At 33.4% G+C, this 18223-nt stretch overlaps 1 protein-coding gene and 1 long non-coding RNA gene across 2 annotated transcripts in view; both read left to right on the top strand.

Annotated features, from left to right (window-relative positions):
• Positions 1-4027, top strand: part of LOC115891571 — a 62753-nt gene extending 58726 nt beyond the window's left edge. The window contains exon 7 of the long non-coding RNA XR_004051877.1: positions 3854-4027. This is a non-coding gene — a long non-coding RNA (uncharacterized LOC115891571). The remainder of the gene's footprint in view (positions 1-3853) is intronic.
• Positions 4028-5272: 1245 nt separating this feature from the next.
• Positions 5273-12423, top strand: LOC115891566 (beta-galactosidase-1-like protein 2). The gene is made up of 5 exons (XM_030912061.1): positions 5273-5369; positions 5429-5908; positions 10123-10415; positions 10477-10770; positions 11377-12423. Exons 1-5 carry the CDS (start codon positions 5299-5301, stop codon positions 12369-12371), a joined length of 2133 nt encoding a protein of 710 aa, XP_030767921.1. The 5' UTR covers positions 5273-5298; the 3' UTR covers positions 12372-12423.
• The last annotated feature ends 5800 nt before the right edge of the window (positions 12424-18223 follow it).

Genomic DNA, 18223 nt, shown 5'->3' on the forward strand with positions numbered 1-18223 from the left:
AAAAAGTTGATTTTTGGAAAACGGATTGACTTTAAGGTGCTTAAACTGCTTGATTCTGCTTAAACTGCTTGACGTAAAAAGCTTACTTTTGGCAAACGGATTTTTCGAAAGTCAAATTCCAACGAGATGAAACTACCCCCCAAATATTACCCAGTTATATCGCCATATTGTTTTTTCTCATGCTGACATAAATGTGAGAAAATTTTATCCAGTTTGTATGTTAATGGAAATTCTTGCTTTGCTTTATCATCACCATTATAAATGAATAATTCGACGCGAATGAAGTCGCGGGTACACGCTAGTAGAATTATATATTTATGTGCAGATATCTTTTACTATCCTATAGGTAAATAAAGAAAGAATATAATGAATGGCATTGATAATTTTATCAAGATACCGTTTGAATCACATGCTGTCGTCCGCTTCCCGCCTACAGTAAACAAGCTTAAGTGAGTTCAGGGTTGGCACACTGTAGTTAGCTGATATATTACAGTACATTTTAGACATGTGATTCAGGAACAAGAATGTTTAAAGAACTATTACAATAATCTGCTTGTCATTTAAATATTTTAAGAGGAAATTGTAATTGAATTGTGAATGTTTGTTATAAAAGTTTGTTTATTTCTTGTAAATTATGTCTATACTCATCCGTTTAGAAGGCGGAATTTTTTACGAATAGTGTGATACCACACACTTGGTATTTCGAGTCAAATTTTCGTTACGAACCGCAAGTTATAATTTCAAATAAACCATATACGAAAATGTCAAAATTTGACATATTATATGTCGTTCTATTCAGAGTGTTATTTTCTATCAAATAAAGTAAAAAAATACCGGGGGCGCCATTTAAAAATGAACAGTTGTAGTAATTACCATTAAAAAGTTTAAGTAGTGACCGAAAACAATTGAATACGTCAATCAATCCTAATTTATGTCACATACTAGTACTTTGCCAGAACGGTCCTGGCAGCCTAGGCAACGCAACTCTCTCCTGAAAAGGAGAGTTTGAGAAGAACGAAGAAGAAGAAAATGCTAATAAAATTGTCAATGCTTTAAAAATGTCGAAAAAATGTTTACACGAAAAGGAGAGCATAATTACGTGGTGTAACGATGTTACTAAATTTTTGTGATAATTGGTTTGTAATGATTGAATTAATTAGCTTTTAATTATCAAATTATTTATAAAATAATTATTTTGTTAAAAGCAAGTAGTAGAGTCTTGGTTCGTGTCGATCGATACTCGCGGAGATAGGCGCGCGCCGTAATCCCTACTGTGTGCTGCTTTCCCCACTCCTGTAGGCGAGAGCAGTACCGTTAGAAAGTTTTGTTTTGTTTGGGTTCTTATTATATCGATTCTGAACCGTCCTAGAACTAGACAGCGCATGCGCAAATTTAATAATTTCTTTATACGTGAGTATAAATTATCTGCGCATGAGTATCACAGTTCTAGGACGGTTCAGAATCGATAATAAAAAAACTCGAAGTAAGCTAAAAGTCGGCAGTTGCTTGGTACCTGGGTTGGCGATTAGTCGACAGCTGAACTCTGCTCCTCCGAAGGTAAAAACTCGATAGAAAGCCTCGCTTTCTAGAAAGTGCTCACCCGACTACTCCCCGCACCTTCCGTAAAATCCTGCCATCCTGTCTTGCGCAGTGTCTGTTCTAGTGTAGTGCTACGCCACGTTGTTCATCAAGTGTCGTTGTCGTTTGAAAACTTTTCTTTCAGTTTTCCTCGCTCAATCACGTGAACGTGTGTCCTAGCCAACGCCTTCGGAAAAGCGGTGAGCGGCTTTGCATTAAATTGTGAAAGGCCGTTCTCTGTCTTTCAAAAGGTGGCTGACTATGAAGAGCAGTAGGTAGCGTCCTCTGGTCAGTATTTTCACAAGTACTGTCGGGAGGCCTTTCCTGTGCCTAATCCATCCGTGATTGAAGGGAAAGTGTGAAAAACCTACAATTTTGACCGTGGGGTGCTGTTTTCACGTACGGTTGGATTGTTGGCTAGTGAACAAACGAAAGACAAGTTTCTTCTCCGGGATAAGATAGGGTTTAACTAGTAACTTTTTGATTTCGCGATCTTGCCACGCCTGCGCTACCCGACAGGCGTCAGGGAGGCCGCCTGCTGTCTTTGTCCCGGTGCGCATGCAGTGCCCGATTTTTTTTTAGAAAGTAACAAGACACTGCGTATCTGACTGAAGCGCTGTGTTGGGACCAGACGTCTTTCGAAAGTCATCCTAACTTTCGAAAGTTAACACATGCGCAGTGCATTCTCCGACCGCAAATACTAGGGTGAGCCATCCACCTATCGCCTGCATTTCAGGGCCGCGCATGCGCCCTTGGTTAGAAAATAGAAAGTCTCGCGCTTGCGTAGAATCTTATTCCGCCCATTTTGCGCGAAACCCGTGAGCCAAGACTTTCGGCTGCTTCTCAACCAATTTGAGTTTAATAAAGATTGTATATATTATTTTAATTTAAACTGATTGTTTTATTTTGTCTTTACCTGCACCCCTTCATACCTGGAGTGTCCACTGTTTAAAGGCTACCCATACTGGCGAAAGTGGATCTCTACCACTATAAACAACAGATGTGGCGCCCGAGAGATCTAGATTTACGTCTCGGCGTCAATAAGGCTATTTTTTAACAGAACCGAAGAAATAGCCTTACAGTGGTTGTTGGGTGCAATAACATTCAATAACTCAACTTTTCCGGATATTCGACTCTCCAGAAACAACATTTTATAGCTTCATAGCTTCTCAAACCCATTTGATCAGAAGTGAATCAAATTTATAATTTCTTAATTTATTAATTTTTATTCTATTCTTTGTTCAACATTTCAAACTACTCTTTTTTAAACATGTCCTTCAAATCCTTCAATTTAATAGCTGTTAGTAAGAAGTTTCACTTCAAATATACGCACATAGTGCACACACAATTTTTTAACAGTTTTTATAAAGTTTTTTTTCCCTCTATTTATCTCATCTCTTGCATTTACAAAGTCGAAAACTTTATTATTTTCTCGTCTTAATATTAATTTTAAAAATCATATATCTAAAATGTCCCACTGTTGAAACCATAAGTTGAAACCAATTACTAAAGAATACAAGGACAAATAGCACCCGAGACCAACTGTGACCATCCTTCGAAACAGTGCCGTGGCACATATTTTTCTTAACATAGCCGCTTGAAGCCATATTTATATTTTTGATAAATGTTTTCACTACGCATATGGTGTATCCGGTGGTATCATACTCATTAGTTACGAAACAAACGTACTAAAATGTTAACAAAAGGTACAAAACTAATATCGACGTATAGCACATATATCAAGTACATGTAATATCAGAAAAATAATTATCGAATTCAATAAAAAACGCTAAAAAGGTGTAGTGGACTGTTTATTCCTCTATAAAACGTAACTCCCTTTCTTATCATCGCGCCTTTTACACTTGAAAGCTGAACAAATTACCATCGTAATAAAGTTTATACAAAGTTTACTACACACAACCAACTATTAGAAATCGCTAAAATTGTCGCTGATGACCATCTGATGACTCATTAGTTATGTATGTCCAAAAAAATGGCGTCTAAGGTCACAAATTCTGCTGCAGCCCGTATATGACCGTTACATCTCATTGTATTCTCTAGCCATTGATTGAAACCCAGAGGGACAAAGAAGAGGCATATAAAAATTGTTTTAAAAAATATGCAATGTCTGACTATCATAAAAAGCTAGTTTGATGACTTCAGATTTTCGTAAAATTTTTCGATTTTGTAGTTGCTAAAGAAATAGAGATACAGAAACATTTCATTCAAACAACATTCGATATTTGAATTAATTCTTCACTTTTTTTTCTTTTAGTATAGACTATATGGTATGGCGCCAAGGTTGAATCACTGTGTACGTGGATCGTGTTAGATAGTGTGTATTTAAAGGTGTGTATTAACTTTTGACAAAGACTTCAAATAAATCCGGAACCATACATAAATGAAACAAGTTTAGATTGGAAAGTGCCCATAAGGACAATGAAAACACTCTTTGGTGCTATTCTTGCAACGGTCGCGACCCAAAGCTTTTGAAAATTTCGGAGCGGTTCGGCTTTTTCCGGAATTATGTCACCAAATATGATTTATTCAAATTTATTATTATTTTCTTTTAATTTTATAAATAAAATACAGTGTGTTGCATGGAAGAACCTTTATTTTGTATAAGGACATGTATGAAATACCTATGGAACGATGGTTTTTGCAGTTCACAGCACACCTTTTTTAGTTTTTAATGCCACTTTTTCATAATTATCACGGGTTTTAGTAAATAAAACTTAAATTAAACTCACAAGATAGGTAGCAATAATTACTTTGAAAATTGACGCTTTAAACACTTCGGAATTTTTTCAATGAGAGGTGTTAAGAAGGTTATTTTGAAAGATTTTTATAATTTTTCAAGATTCTGACTTTGACAAGAGATATGGACAAGAGAAAATTATTTGTTTTTGTTTGGCGGTTGTTCTTAGCAACCGCTATAGCAGCGCCAGATCGCGTACAACGGTCGCGACCAGGGCCATGTAAGTGAAATATTAAAAATGGTTCCAGCAAAAGTTTCCCAATTATGACGGATGATGGCGCTGATCGTCAAAATTTTTGGACAGGGATTTTGCTTACCGACAATACGACGTGAGCTACGACCGGACCAGAACCAATCAGAATGATCAGTCTTTCTTGGACATTTGCCGCGGAAGTGTGTGTTAATTTCTGTTGTGATAAGTGTGGTTGTGTTTACAGTTTGATTTTTCGGTTTTGATATTATGTTAAAATTAATTTTGAAGTATTGTATCACCTGTTTTTATGCAATAGTACTTTTCTTAGTTCTATGATCTGATATGTTATGATTTGTTAATGTTTGTTTAACAATGTTATACCAAAGAGGTTATACTTAATATACTTATCAATTTGCATAGCCTAACTTTTTTATCAATAAACTTTGTAGATTTTCAGATTATTTAATTCCTTTTGTTTCTGTTTGTAATTTTATTTTTAAGACATATTATGTGATTGTTTCACATAATATGTTTTAAAAATAAAATTGCAAATAGCGTAAAAAAATAATTAAAATAAAAAAGTGTATTTTACAATTCCCCCCGGCCCCGCACCCCTTTGGCTAACCTATAATGTCAGCTATGTCGAGAGATGGCGTTACGAAAATGGAACCGATTTATTACAAGGAACTTGGGCTTCTTTTTCGTTAGTATATTCTGTGGTCGCGACCTAAAAGGATTTTGCGACCCAAAATTTTGACGGGCAATCTAAATGTATTATTTCCTTTATCTAGGATCCGGAACAGCTGTCACTGTCAAGATCTTTACCGATAGTAAAGCTTGGTAAAAAACTTTGACTTTACAATTACTACTAGATTTTAGTACATTTTAAATATTTCTAGTACATTATTTTTCGCCTGGACTAACCCGACTGGACTAACCACACCGAAACACGTTCAGTCAGCTGATCGCGACGCTGCAATGGGGGACAACGACATCGATATCCTGCCTACTTTGTACCAATATTACACCGAGGGCGGTATACAGGGTGGCCTGAACGATACCCAATCCGACTTTTTACTGAACGGCAAGAAAATAAAAATATTTAGTGGCGCCCTCCACTATTTCCGAGTACATCCGGAATATTGGCGCGACAGGCTGAGGAAGTATCGCGCGGCGGGGCTGAACTGCGTCGAGACGTACGTCCCTTGGAATGTTCACGAGCCTGAAGATGGGCGCTTCGATTTCGGAGGAAACGTCGACGAGAACGACTTCAGCTTGTTCCTGGATTTGGTGCGTTTCGTCGAGATGGCGCAAGAAGAGGACCTGTTGGTTATATTGAGACCGGGACCGTATATTTGTGCCGAATGGGAGTTTGGAGGGTAAGTTTTATTATGTCTTTCTAATGAATCTGTTCATTAGATTTTTTTGTATCGAATTTAGATACAAATATGAATGTTTTAGATTACGGATATTTTGAGGTGTATTTTTCACCAAAAAACTATCGTTATCCATACCGGGTATTGCATCGTCGGACGGGACATAGGGAATCCCATGTAAATTTTAATGGGGTCAATTATTGGCTTCCCTAATTATTTTAGAGAATAATTCTATTTAGGTTTATTGAAGAGCACTAAAACCCACATTCAAAAGAATAACTTTAGATATTTTTGATTAGCTCGTTTACGAATTATCGCCGATTTCTTTTTAAATATTTCTCCTTTCTTATGGCCCTGTATTTACTATTTACGTATGAGCACCAGTCAAGGTAAAAGATAACTGTCAAATGAAGTTGTCATTTCAGAAATTTACTTATTTAGTGCTTTATTATTATTGAAAACTCATTCCTACATCGCAAATCTTAAAGATGTATTTATAAATACAAATTAATATGAATTAAAGTAAAATAAAGTAATCAATTACAGGGTTAATTATAACATTATTACAATATTCAATAACTTATTAATTTAGGTACTATTAAATTCTTAGAACTTTAGGATTTACGATGTTCAAATATTCCTCCATCGTCTGCTAGACAATAACCCAGGCGATCATAAAATTCTCTTCTTACATTCGCTAGTTGGTAAACTGAAATTCTATAGCATTCGGCAGAAATAGCAAAAGTTTTTAACACGTCTAGATTTGGGTATTTTTTATCCTTGTATATCCTGTTTTTTAAATGGACTCAGAAATCATTTGGCGAAATATCAGGAGACCTTGCTGGCCAATTTACTGTATGATTTAGGCCAATAACGTTTCCGTTAAAACTATTGTCTAAATATATCCGAACAGCCAGGGTACTATGTGCCGGGCAGCCATCCATTTGGTACCAAACTTCCTGATTTTCCCTAGCGGCATCATGTAAAGCAGGTAAAATATGATTTTCGAGTAGTTCCAAATAATATTCTGCATTTAAATTTTGCGTAAGAAATAATGGCCCGATAATATTGTGTCCGAATATCCCTGTCCAAACGTTTACTTTCTGTGGATATTGCGTCCTTGTTTCGACAAACCTGTGTTGGTTTTCTTTGTTCCAATATCGATAATTTTGAACTTTGGGTTCATTATTTAAGGTAAATGTGCATTTGTCAGTGAAACATATGTTTTTTAAAAATTCCCTATCCGTGTTTGCTCTTTCCGTCATATCAAATATTACAGTTGAGGGTTGGAACCTTTGGTGTTACACAGCAAAATAAAAACACTAAATCACCACAATACACCAAAACACTTTTACTTTTACACTGGACGCGCGTTTCGCTAACCATGTTAGCATCATCAGCAGATGATTATAAACTTCAGTTTATAATTCAGTTTATAATCATCGGCTGATGATGCTAACACTAAATCACCACAATACACCAAAACACTTTTACTTTTACACTGGACGCGCGTTTCGCTAACCATGTTAGCATCATCAGCAGATGATTATAAACTGAATTATAAACTGAAGTTTATAGTCATCTGCTGATGATGCTAACATGGTTAGCGAAACGCGCGTCCAGTGTAAAAGTAAAAGTGTTTTGGTGTATTGTGGTGATTTAGTGTTTTTATTTTGCTGTCATATCAAAACAAAACGCCTACCGCCGTATTTCGTCCCCATCTCGTAGCTCTTGGTGCTTTTCATATTTGAAGGAATTGTACCGTATAATCGAAAAAAAAATGGTGTCCAGTTGGCTTGGAAATGACGATCGGTGACATTTCCCATATAATTTTACATATAAAAGCGATCTTCATTTCATAGCCATCGCTGACGCCGTTTTTATTCGATCATACGGTATTTATGTCGTTTCAAAATTCGAAACGCAAGTTTCCTTGTGCTGATCTTTCCATCGTTCTCTTCCACGCACAATAAAACTTCCAAGTCGGTATCATTTCTTGCATCTTCTCTTTGTTCCTGCCTTGCTTCACATCTGCAGTTATTTATTAGGGTACCTTTGGTCTCAAATCTCTGGATTTTCCTTGCGATTGTAGATTTTTCAGGTATCGGTCTATTCGGATACAGAGCAGCAAACATGTCCGACACCTTTTGATAACTATTTCCTTGATAATACCACTTTGATAATACCATTTAATCATCAATACTTTTTCTTTGGTAGTTTAATTCATGGCTAATATTTTCGATGTAGGTATGAGTTTTTAATAATAATAATAAAGGACTAAATAGATAAATTTCTGAAATGACAACTTCATTTGACAGTTATCTTTTACCTTGACTGGTGCTTATAAGTAAATACAGGGCCATAAGAAAGGAGAAATATTTAAAAAGAAATCGGTGATAACTGGTAAACGGGCTAATCAAAAATATCTAAAGTTATTCTTTTGAATGTGGGTTTTAGTGCTCTTCAATAAACCTAAATAGAATTATTCTCTAAAATAATTAGGGAAGCCAATAATTCACCACATTAAAATTTACATGGGATTTCCTATGTCCCGCTCGACGATGCAACACCCGGTATGGCTTGCTCATTTTAAATAAATACACTTATACAGGGTCCGGCAATAGTGCGTCGGGCTGTATGTAGCTCCTATAATAAAAATGTAGCTCCATGTAGCTCCTATAATAACAAATTTAGGAATTTTGGATAAGTGCAAACCTAAAGTATGTATTAAGATGTACTTCAGGACAAAAATTTAACTTCTACAGGGTGGCTCAAAAAGTGTGAGTGGATCTGGATGATTTTTTTAAATGAAACCCTCTGTATATTATTGCATTTTTGGCTTCATTTCAGATCACTTTACATAATAGTAAGATATGAGTAAATACATTTTGATATTTTCAGAGATATTAATGAATAAATAAAAAATTTTATTTTTCAGCACATTTCTTAAAAGAAAGTATTAGAAATACAAGAAAACTGTCCTCAAATCAAAACTATATTACGTATTTACTTTAAACGATCTGTACTTACTTTGCTTATTAATATCGCAATCTTAAATCATACAGGGTGTTCAAAATTCTACTCCAAACTTTCTAAAATATAAAATAGCTTTTCCTCGTGTTTTTTTAATGGAACACCCATGAACATTTTCTGTATTTAGAGTATATCAAAATTGTTAGCGGTTTCGCAGATACTCGCGGTATTATTTCACATGGCTCTTTCAACGGTAAAATACGAGAGAAAAATCATTGGGTGGCTTTGATAAAAAATTAACTGTGGAAAATGCCATATGAAATATAAATACCCTCGAATATTTTGGGTCAATTTATGTTGGTTTAGTTTGGGCAAACTATCAAAAAAAAATCTGAAAAAGATAATTTGCTATTTTATATATCTTTGCATATATTTTGTAATTTTTTTATTTTTTAATTTTGTTTAATCATTTGCTTATTTGTATATTCTATTTGTTTTATTGTCCGGTCTTAAGCTGCCAGAATCTCTATACAAATATATTGAATATCGTTACATTCTATTACGGTCAGTATGGCAACAAGCAACAGTTCATTATTTGAATATAAGTCATATTCAACAAAAATTATTTGACCGTAAAATATAAATAACTATACTTAATATTTAGATATTAAAACTATTCATCTGGAGAACACCTAGGTAAAGATGCGTCTTCTAATCTTGAAAGTAGAACATTTATTAATAACCTTTATACTTTGACACCTCAACTTAATACGTTTCATCTGTTTTATATTTAACATTTTTAAAATTCATTTGTCTTAGAAAACATTTTCTGTAACTTTACTGTTATAGTTTATAATATACTTTTACTTATTTAATGAAACACTGAGCTTTTTTAAATATTTTAATGCAGAGTAGTTAAATATATGTATAAAGATTGAAACTACGGCGTAATTTTTCGACCGGAACTTTTCAGGCGTATTGTGTACCTTTTGGGGAGTTGTTTTAGGGGGAAAATTGTAACACCGTGCTCTTCCATCTTTGGAAAGGATTATTTCTCTAGCACATTGTCAGTGGTTATAAATAGTAATATCCTCGGTAATATCCAAAAGGATTATTAATAAAAAAATACTACTAAAAAATTGATTGAATTGAGTTAAATTATTTTATAAATAGTAATTGATTAGCTAACAGTTTAGCTTTATATTGCTGTGCATTTGCAACTTATATAACTATTTTATTTTCAGGTTGCCAAGTTGGTTATTGCGTCAAAAAGACATAAAAGTCCGCACTTCAGATCCAAAATATTTGTCTTATGTCGAACGGTACTTCAAACAACTTCTCCCCTTAGTAGCACCTTTACAGTTTAGCAAAGGTGGCTCTATCATAGCAGTACAAATAGAAAATGAATACGGAAATGTCAAAGAGGAAAGTAAGCCTATCGATACGGCATATTTAGAAGCTTTAAAAACCATTCTTACGGATAATGGTATTGTGGAACTTTTGTTTACTTCAGACACACCTACTGCAGGATTTAATGGTACGTCTAATTGCCCACTTTGTTTGGATATTTGTATTTTTACTATTATTGTTATTTGCAGGAACATTGTCAGGTGTTTTAGCCACAGCCAATTTTCAAGAAGATTGTTCCATTGAATTGGGCCTGTTAAAAAGTCATCAGCCTAATAAACCTTTGATGGTAATGGAGTATTGGACGGGTTGGTTTGATCATTATACCGAAAAACACCACGAACGGGCTTCCAATAAGTTTGAAGCAGTTTTGGAGGAAATCCTGATGTGGAATTCCTCTTTCAACTTGTATATGATGCATGGTGGTACCAACTGGGGTTTTCTGAACGGTGCCAATATTTTTGGAACAAAAGACGATAATTCAGGTAATATATCATTATTATTTAAAACAATTATAAAATATGTTTTATAATTGTTTTAAATAATACAATAGACGCACTATATATGTACAGTGCTTAAAATACCGGGTGCGTCTCAAAAGTTGCTCACCCCCTATAACTTTTTTATTTTTTCAGATAAAAAAAACGAGATTTGGTATGTTAATATATGACATAAATTAGGAGTGATTGACGTATTCAATTATTTTCGATCACTTCCTGTTTCACCGCAAATGACTACAACTTTTGATTTTCAAACGGCACCCTCGGTATATTTTTACTTTATTTGATAGAAAATGACATTCTGAATAGAATGACATATCATATGTGAACTTTTGACATTTTTGCTTAAAAAATCGTATTTTAAAATTCAATCTAGAGTGTCATAGCTGTGTTTAAAACACTAATTTTTAATCAAGGAGCATTGGAAAAATAGATTTGATCGTCTAATGTTTTTTGTGTCTTGTCCTGGCCGGCGGAAAGGTCAAATCAAGAAAAAAGGGTGTGGGTGGATAAAATGATCATAATTTTGTATTGTCATGGTAACACATAAGTTTTTAGGATAATAGACACTTAATTTTATTTTTGTTTCAGGTTTTCAACCTGATACATCTAGTTACGACTACGACGCGCCATTGTCTGAAAACGGTGATTACACTGACAAGTACCTGGCTCTTCAGAGACTCACCGCCGAATATAATGACATATATGTCAAGCAGCCTTCACCTCCAGAACCTACTTTTAGAATAGCTTATCCAGACATCGAGATTATTGGAGAGCTAAGTTTAAATAGTCTGATAGATCAATCCCTTTATAGTATTAAGAGCGAAACGTTAGTTTCTATGGAGCAGTTGGATATTAATAATGGCAACGGACAAAGCTATGGATACATTGTATACAGAAAAGAAAATATTGATATTAAAGCTGGATCAGTATTAAAAGTAGAAGGACACGTTTGCGATACAGTTTTAGTATTAATCAACGGAACTCTAGTATCGAAGGTTTTAGAAACGGAAGAAGATTTGAATGGGTTTGGTTACTGGAGGAAGAAAGATTCCAGTATAAGTTTAGGGACTGACGACTATTCAAAAGCTACCCTTGATTTGGTTGTAGAAAATTTTGGGAGAGTCAATTACGGGAAGCTGTATCAATTTAATCAGTACAAGGGGTTATGGCAAGGGAACGTATCGATCAATAACGAAATCATATCCAACTGGAAAATAGTTCCTTTAGAGTTCAAGAAACAATGGACCAAAAATCTGACGGATTGGAACAAACCTTCCTTTAAAAATGGACCAAGACTGTATAAAGCGGTTCTAAATATTAGTTCAGAACTGAAAGATACATATATCGATTTTAAAGGGTGGAGTAAGGGTTTTATCATAGTAAACGGATTTGTCTTGACTAGGTTCTTCAAGTTAGGACCTCAGCAAAGTGGATATTTGCCGGCGCCGTTTTTGAAAAGAGGCGAAAATGAAATTCTAATTTTTGAACATTTTGTAGCCTGTAAGAGTATCAAATTTTGTACCGATCCGTATTTTGAAACTGTTGGAGATGGAAAAGTATTAAGAAAATTATTAGAGCAATAAGAATTTGTTTTTGTATTTTACTTTAAAATAAAAAAATGTTTTTTCTTAACTGATAAGTACTGTTGTCTATTACATCTCTGACGTTTAAACCAAAACATGTTTTTGATGAATTTTCTAGATTTAGGGTCTTTGTAAAGGTTTTAAGCTGAAAGATAATATGTTTGGTTAGTCTCATGTTTTCAAACACTAATCACAACTGCTTCCACTTTAAACAATCAAAAGCCCTACCGTAGTCGACAAAGCATAAAATTTACTTTTTCAATTATTTGTCTTACATTTAAGATTTGTTCCCTTGTTCCTCTTCCTGGCATAAAACATGTTTGTTTGTCAGGAATCTGTGGGAGCAAAAAATGCTTTAAGCGGTTGTTTATGATATGGAGTAGAATGTTACTTGCATGTGACATATAAGAGCTATTGTTCTATAATTGCTACAATTTTTCGGAGGACCGTTCTTATGCAACGGCGTGTATATCGACACTATGCCCCTGGTCACTCACCAGTTTGCCGCATAGTGAAATGTGTCGAGGGTTAAATTACCCTCAGCGGATATTCCATGTTCACCAGGTGATTTATTGATTTTTTGGATTTTAATTGCCTTTTCCACTTCAGCCTTCAAAATGTTAGGTTCTCTGTGAATCTCCTCAAAGTTAATTTTATTGTCTCTTCATTATCATTATTTGTGTCTGTGGCTCAAATTCTCCAGACAGGTATTTCACTTTGTCATAGAATTCGTGAGCTCTGTTGTTTGCATGATCTTCTAGCTCTTCACATACTCTTAAATTAATACACACTGAAATCATAATCAGTAGAACACTGGAGCCAAATAGTTACGGCACCCTTCTGATCAGAACTGGTACAGTGAGTTTCAAAAACCTTGTGACAATTCGGCTATGCGAATAGTTAAAACAAGGGTGCGAAAAAGTAATTCGAAAAATAGAACGTCTCGAAATGTCTCGGAATGTGATACGCCAAGAACATTTGAGCAGGATTATCCTTATCCTAACTCAAAGCTAGAAATTACTGAAATTTTGGATGATGTTAGCCAGCGATTTGGGCCATAGCATACATGGGATACTGCGGGTTTATATTGCATATATGCAGGGAATGGGAACGGTGGAGGACGCAGTTGTCGACTCTGCTTGAAGAACGTAATTTTGCTAGCCGCTCTTCCCTCCTAAGCGACCATTAGGGAGATGTTTTACTAAAATATTTAGAAAACAAAGAGAATCGTTTGTTTCAATCGAATCGTTTGTGGTAAATTTCATGTTAAGAACGAAAATGGTTGTTGTGAAGATCTAAAAACAGAATGGATTTTTTGAATTGTTCAGCAAGTTGGAGGTAGCGGACCTTGGTAACATAATTGGAGACCATAAGTAAGAAACAAGTCAAAATAAAGAAAATGGTATTTTTTTCTTAAAAATATACTAACTGCCATTATGGTTAATATAAATGTATCAATAATTAGGTTTAGCACTTAAAACCTAAGTTTGAAATATGTTCAATGACTTTGTTTTGTAAGTCTCCTCTATGTTGTGATTTTGGCATTTAGCATGTTTCTTACTTAATTATGGTTTTCAGTTATATTCAGGCATTAACAACCTCTACTGAGAGGGTGGGTAATGTAACAATAATTAGATTCATATATGAGACTCACTTTTAGTTAAAATACAGTGGGCTTGGTGCATTGTCCGCCGGTGCTGCCACCATTGGAGAATATCGTAAACTACTGGTATATACAAATACACGGGTTTAAATAGCGAGTATACGAAAAACGTATTATATAATTATTCTGAAAGTGTTAAGAAGTTTTTTGAAAATTCTAAAAATAAAAACAAAAAAGTAAATATTTTGATATCTTCAGTATAGGTATCTAACTTGTATTATAATTTATTATTCCAGCTAAAAAAAAATTAGATGAGTTCAACTACGGTAGCGAGCATAGTTTTACGCACCGGTTTTGTTAGTGGGGCTATTTCGGCTATAACGAATTTTTTTAAAGGTACATAATTTTAATTTTAGATGTTCACAAAACATTTTACTAAAAAAAGTATACGATTACTATTGCAAATTATATTATATCCTTTCATAATATATGCCTATTTAATTTTTTGATTATGTAATGAGCACTTTGTTGACTCACTTGTTTCGTCGAACTGCTTGAAGCCATTTTTGCTTTTGATCAAATCGGTGTGAGAGACTGCAAAGCTGTAAAATGTTGTTTCGGAAGAGTTGAATATCCGGGAAAGTTGAGTTATTTAATGTTATTGCACCCAACAACGCTTTAATACGCTCTCATCAACAATGCCTAAATTACGCGTTAACATTTTTTCAGCAATTTTATTAACACTTGAAGGGTCCAGGGGAAAAATTGGTAAGCCAATTTCTTAATTTTAGGATTTTACAATTTGTAAAATCCTAATGCATGTCGGTAAGTTGTTAAATCCTATGATATATGCCTAGTAAAAATATAGAATACACGGCGAGAATCTGATTAACTACCAGCCGTCCAGTGCTCTCCTGTAAAATCAGTGAAATGGTACTTATCATGTTTTCCCCTGGACCCTTCATTTGAAATTGTCACAGCACACCACGACGCCTAATTTGGGCTCTTTTTCACTTATTTTTTATTACCCGAAACAGGCGTTACACCACACAAACCTTGTACGGAGTGTTTTATACTTCGAATAACTGCACCAGTAAAAAATCAAATACTTAAATAGTATGACAAAACCACGATTTTAAAATTATTTCAGTGCCATCTGCATAAACGGTAACGGGACTGCATGAATATACATACTGGTTCAGTTTATACCCGGCACTTCTAATATCTGCCGTTAGAGCGCTGCGGTCGGAATTTTTAAAATAAACTAAAATGCATTTATCACATATATATCAATGGGTAAAGTTTTGACTTCCTACAATACACTCCTACATCAATAAACCAACCATAACCAAGTTAACCAAACATTTATTTATCGCGTCTCCCTTGCCCGATTTAAAGGAATAAAAACAATAATTTGAAATGTATCTTTATTTTTATTATTAAATGGCATAAGAGCTATCTTTTATGTATATATTACATATCTACAAGATGATACAATATTTTAAATCGTCGATAAACTTAACTATACAGAGATTGATCCTAATACAAATATATTAATTATTATAAAAAGTCTAAACGTGATTTTGCAGCACCACACCAATTACATAAATAGTATATTTTTCAGATTTATTTTTCATAATGGACGTATGTCTTGCGGAAAGAGAGTTAAACATCTTAATTAGTTAAAAATGCAAAAATGCAAAACGAATGTAATGAAATTTTGGCACCAAAACATTTAATATTATTATTATAGCAGTTGATTTTAAAACATATCTTAACTAAACTATGTATACCTTCAAAAAATAATGGTATAAATTAAAAATATATAAATTATAAATACAAAAAAAAAACACATTGCAATAATTATTTTTTGAAGGAGATACATTTTTATATGCAATTGAAAATTGTTGAATATTATTGATTTTGAATATTACCCATCAAATATTTAACAATTTGCAAAGCCGTTTAAACTAAAATAGGCCTAAAGCGTGAAAACATGTAGAAAAAAATATATGTGCAAAACTTTATTTTTTATTTTTTTAAATATTTTTTCATATTCAGTTGGGTGGGTGATATCATGATGATTTAACAAGGCAAGAAATGCTTGAGTTGTTAATACAGATATAAATCCTGATATATTTTAAACAATTTTATAGAACTTTAGCTCCAAGATTATTATATTTCTTTACTCCTGTTTTATTAAAATGTATGAACTGTTTATACTCATCTATTTGGTGTCATTTGAAATAGGTAATTTTTAACAATTTTGAAATTGTTTAAAATATATAGAGTCGATGAAAATGTAAATAATATAATAACTACTATGCTTTTTAAAATATATTAGATATGTTTTTTTTTAAATTGTAAATTCTTTAATTAATTTACTTTCTCGTTAGTTTTAAAGGACGAAAGAAACATAGTTAAGGCTATACAAACGAGTTATTTACATTTTCCAAATATATAAAAGTAATATTTGTCAAAACGAGATATTTTTAGGGTAGGTAACAATTAATATTCTAAACTCTCTATAACTATAACAAAGAAATTGCTTATTACATTAAAATGCATCAAGTTTATATAAAATCTCCTACTGTCGATCGAAAAAAATTACACCTATATCGATTCTATTTTTAGATAGTTTTTAGGGCATTTTTTTACAATGGTGAACGGGTTAACAATGAAAAAATTTGCGATAATGAAGAATTCTGATGTTTTGCAACGGAATTGGTTGATATTCAATTACAGCAATCTTCTGGGGTTACCCCACTAAAACATAATACTTAAAAAATCAAAATATTCATTTTATTCATTTAGAGTTGTTTTAATATTTTGGGAATTCGAATAATTTAAAATCTGGGGCCGGGAATATTGACACTGATTTAATTTTTGCGAATATTCGTTGCGAATTTTGAGTTTTTAGGTTAAAATATGTCATTTCTTGTCATTTATTTATTGTTACGGCATAGATAAAGGAAATAAATTTAGATTGGAATGCCCGTCAAAATTTTGGGTCGCGACCGTTATACGCGATCTGGCGCTGCTATAGCGGTTGCTAAGAACAACCGCAAACATAAACAGAAATCATTTTCTCTTGTCCATATCTTTTGTCAGTCAGAATCATTGCCTGGAAACTTATATGGTGAAATTTTGATAAAATAATTTAGTGCACACTAAAAACACGGTATGTCGCTAGTGGTAGGAAAAATAATTTTTAGAGGTTACTAGTTTATTTGGTTGCCTGTGATATGCATATACAGGGTGTTTCCTAATTAATTTAAAAAATATAAAATCGTTAGAAAACGAATTAAGGCGGGCTCTTAATAAGTATATTTATTTTTTTCTCGACAACCGTTTGATGAACAAGAAAAACTCAAAAGATCAATTTTGTTGAAGATCGGCTAAAATGCACAGTTGCCAGATTCAAACAGACTTTAATTGGCATCCCACTCTTTTTTTGGTGTATAATAATTTCTTTCTATTCTTCGTTCCTTGTCAGATACACTTATATTAATTATTCGTTTGGCTTTTAAAATAGTTTTAATTTTAAGTATATTATTAGAAAACATATCGAACGTCAGGAAGTGGTGTCATATAGAACAATACTTATTATATTGTCGCCGAATTACAATGAAAATTCAGGATTCAGTTAGAATCAAACTATATTTTCTTTAAAAAAGCAGTGGTGTACCATTTATGTTAAGCAAAAAATCGATTTTTTAAATTTTAAACAATTTGGAAGTGATTTTAATTCAGCTCGTAAGATTTAACTCAACTAACATAAAAGTTAATACTTAAACGTTTGAAAAAGAGCTCTAATCTATTTTAATATGTTTAAATGATGTAGCAAATTTGAAGCTAGGCTTTATCAGGGAAGTATTACAATATAAATTACACAATGGCAAGACTGCATAAAATTCTTTTAAATTTCGTTTGTAGAAAACTGTTTTCTTTTAAAATTTATCGCCCTCTGTCTATTAGTAGTAGAAACTATCGCATCAAAATATCTGATTTGTAGACAGGCTTTTAAAGCCTGTCTCCTTTAAAGGACCTACGATTTTATACATTTAACGAGGCTTCTGTTGCGTAGCTAGATATTCTATATGCTATTACTAACGTTTCAAGGTCAACGTTCCTGTCGAAGTTAAAATTGGATTCAAATATAAACATAAAAAACATTTACAGCAGTAAAGGCGAAGGCGCCGGGTTAAACGTAGTCTCCACTAAAAACACGGAGGGGCGCTTTGACCCA

The sequence above is a fragment of the Sitophilus oryzae genome, unplaced genomic scaffold (genome assembly GCF_002938485.1).
Source record: "Sitophilus oryzae breed Bouriz unplaced genomic scaffold, Soryzae_2.0 scaffold_1185_pilon_pilon, whole genome shotgun sequence".
Taxonomy (NCBI): Eukaryota; Metazoa; Arthropoda; class Insecta; order Coleoptera; family Curculionidae; genus Sitophilus; species Sitophilus oryzae.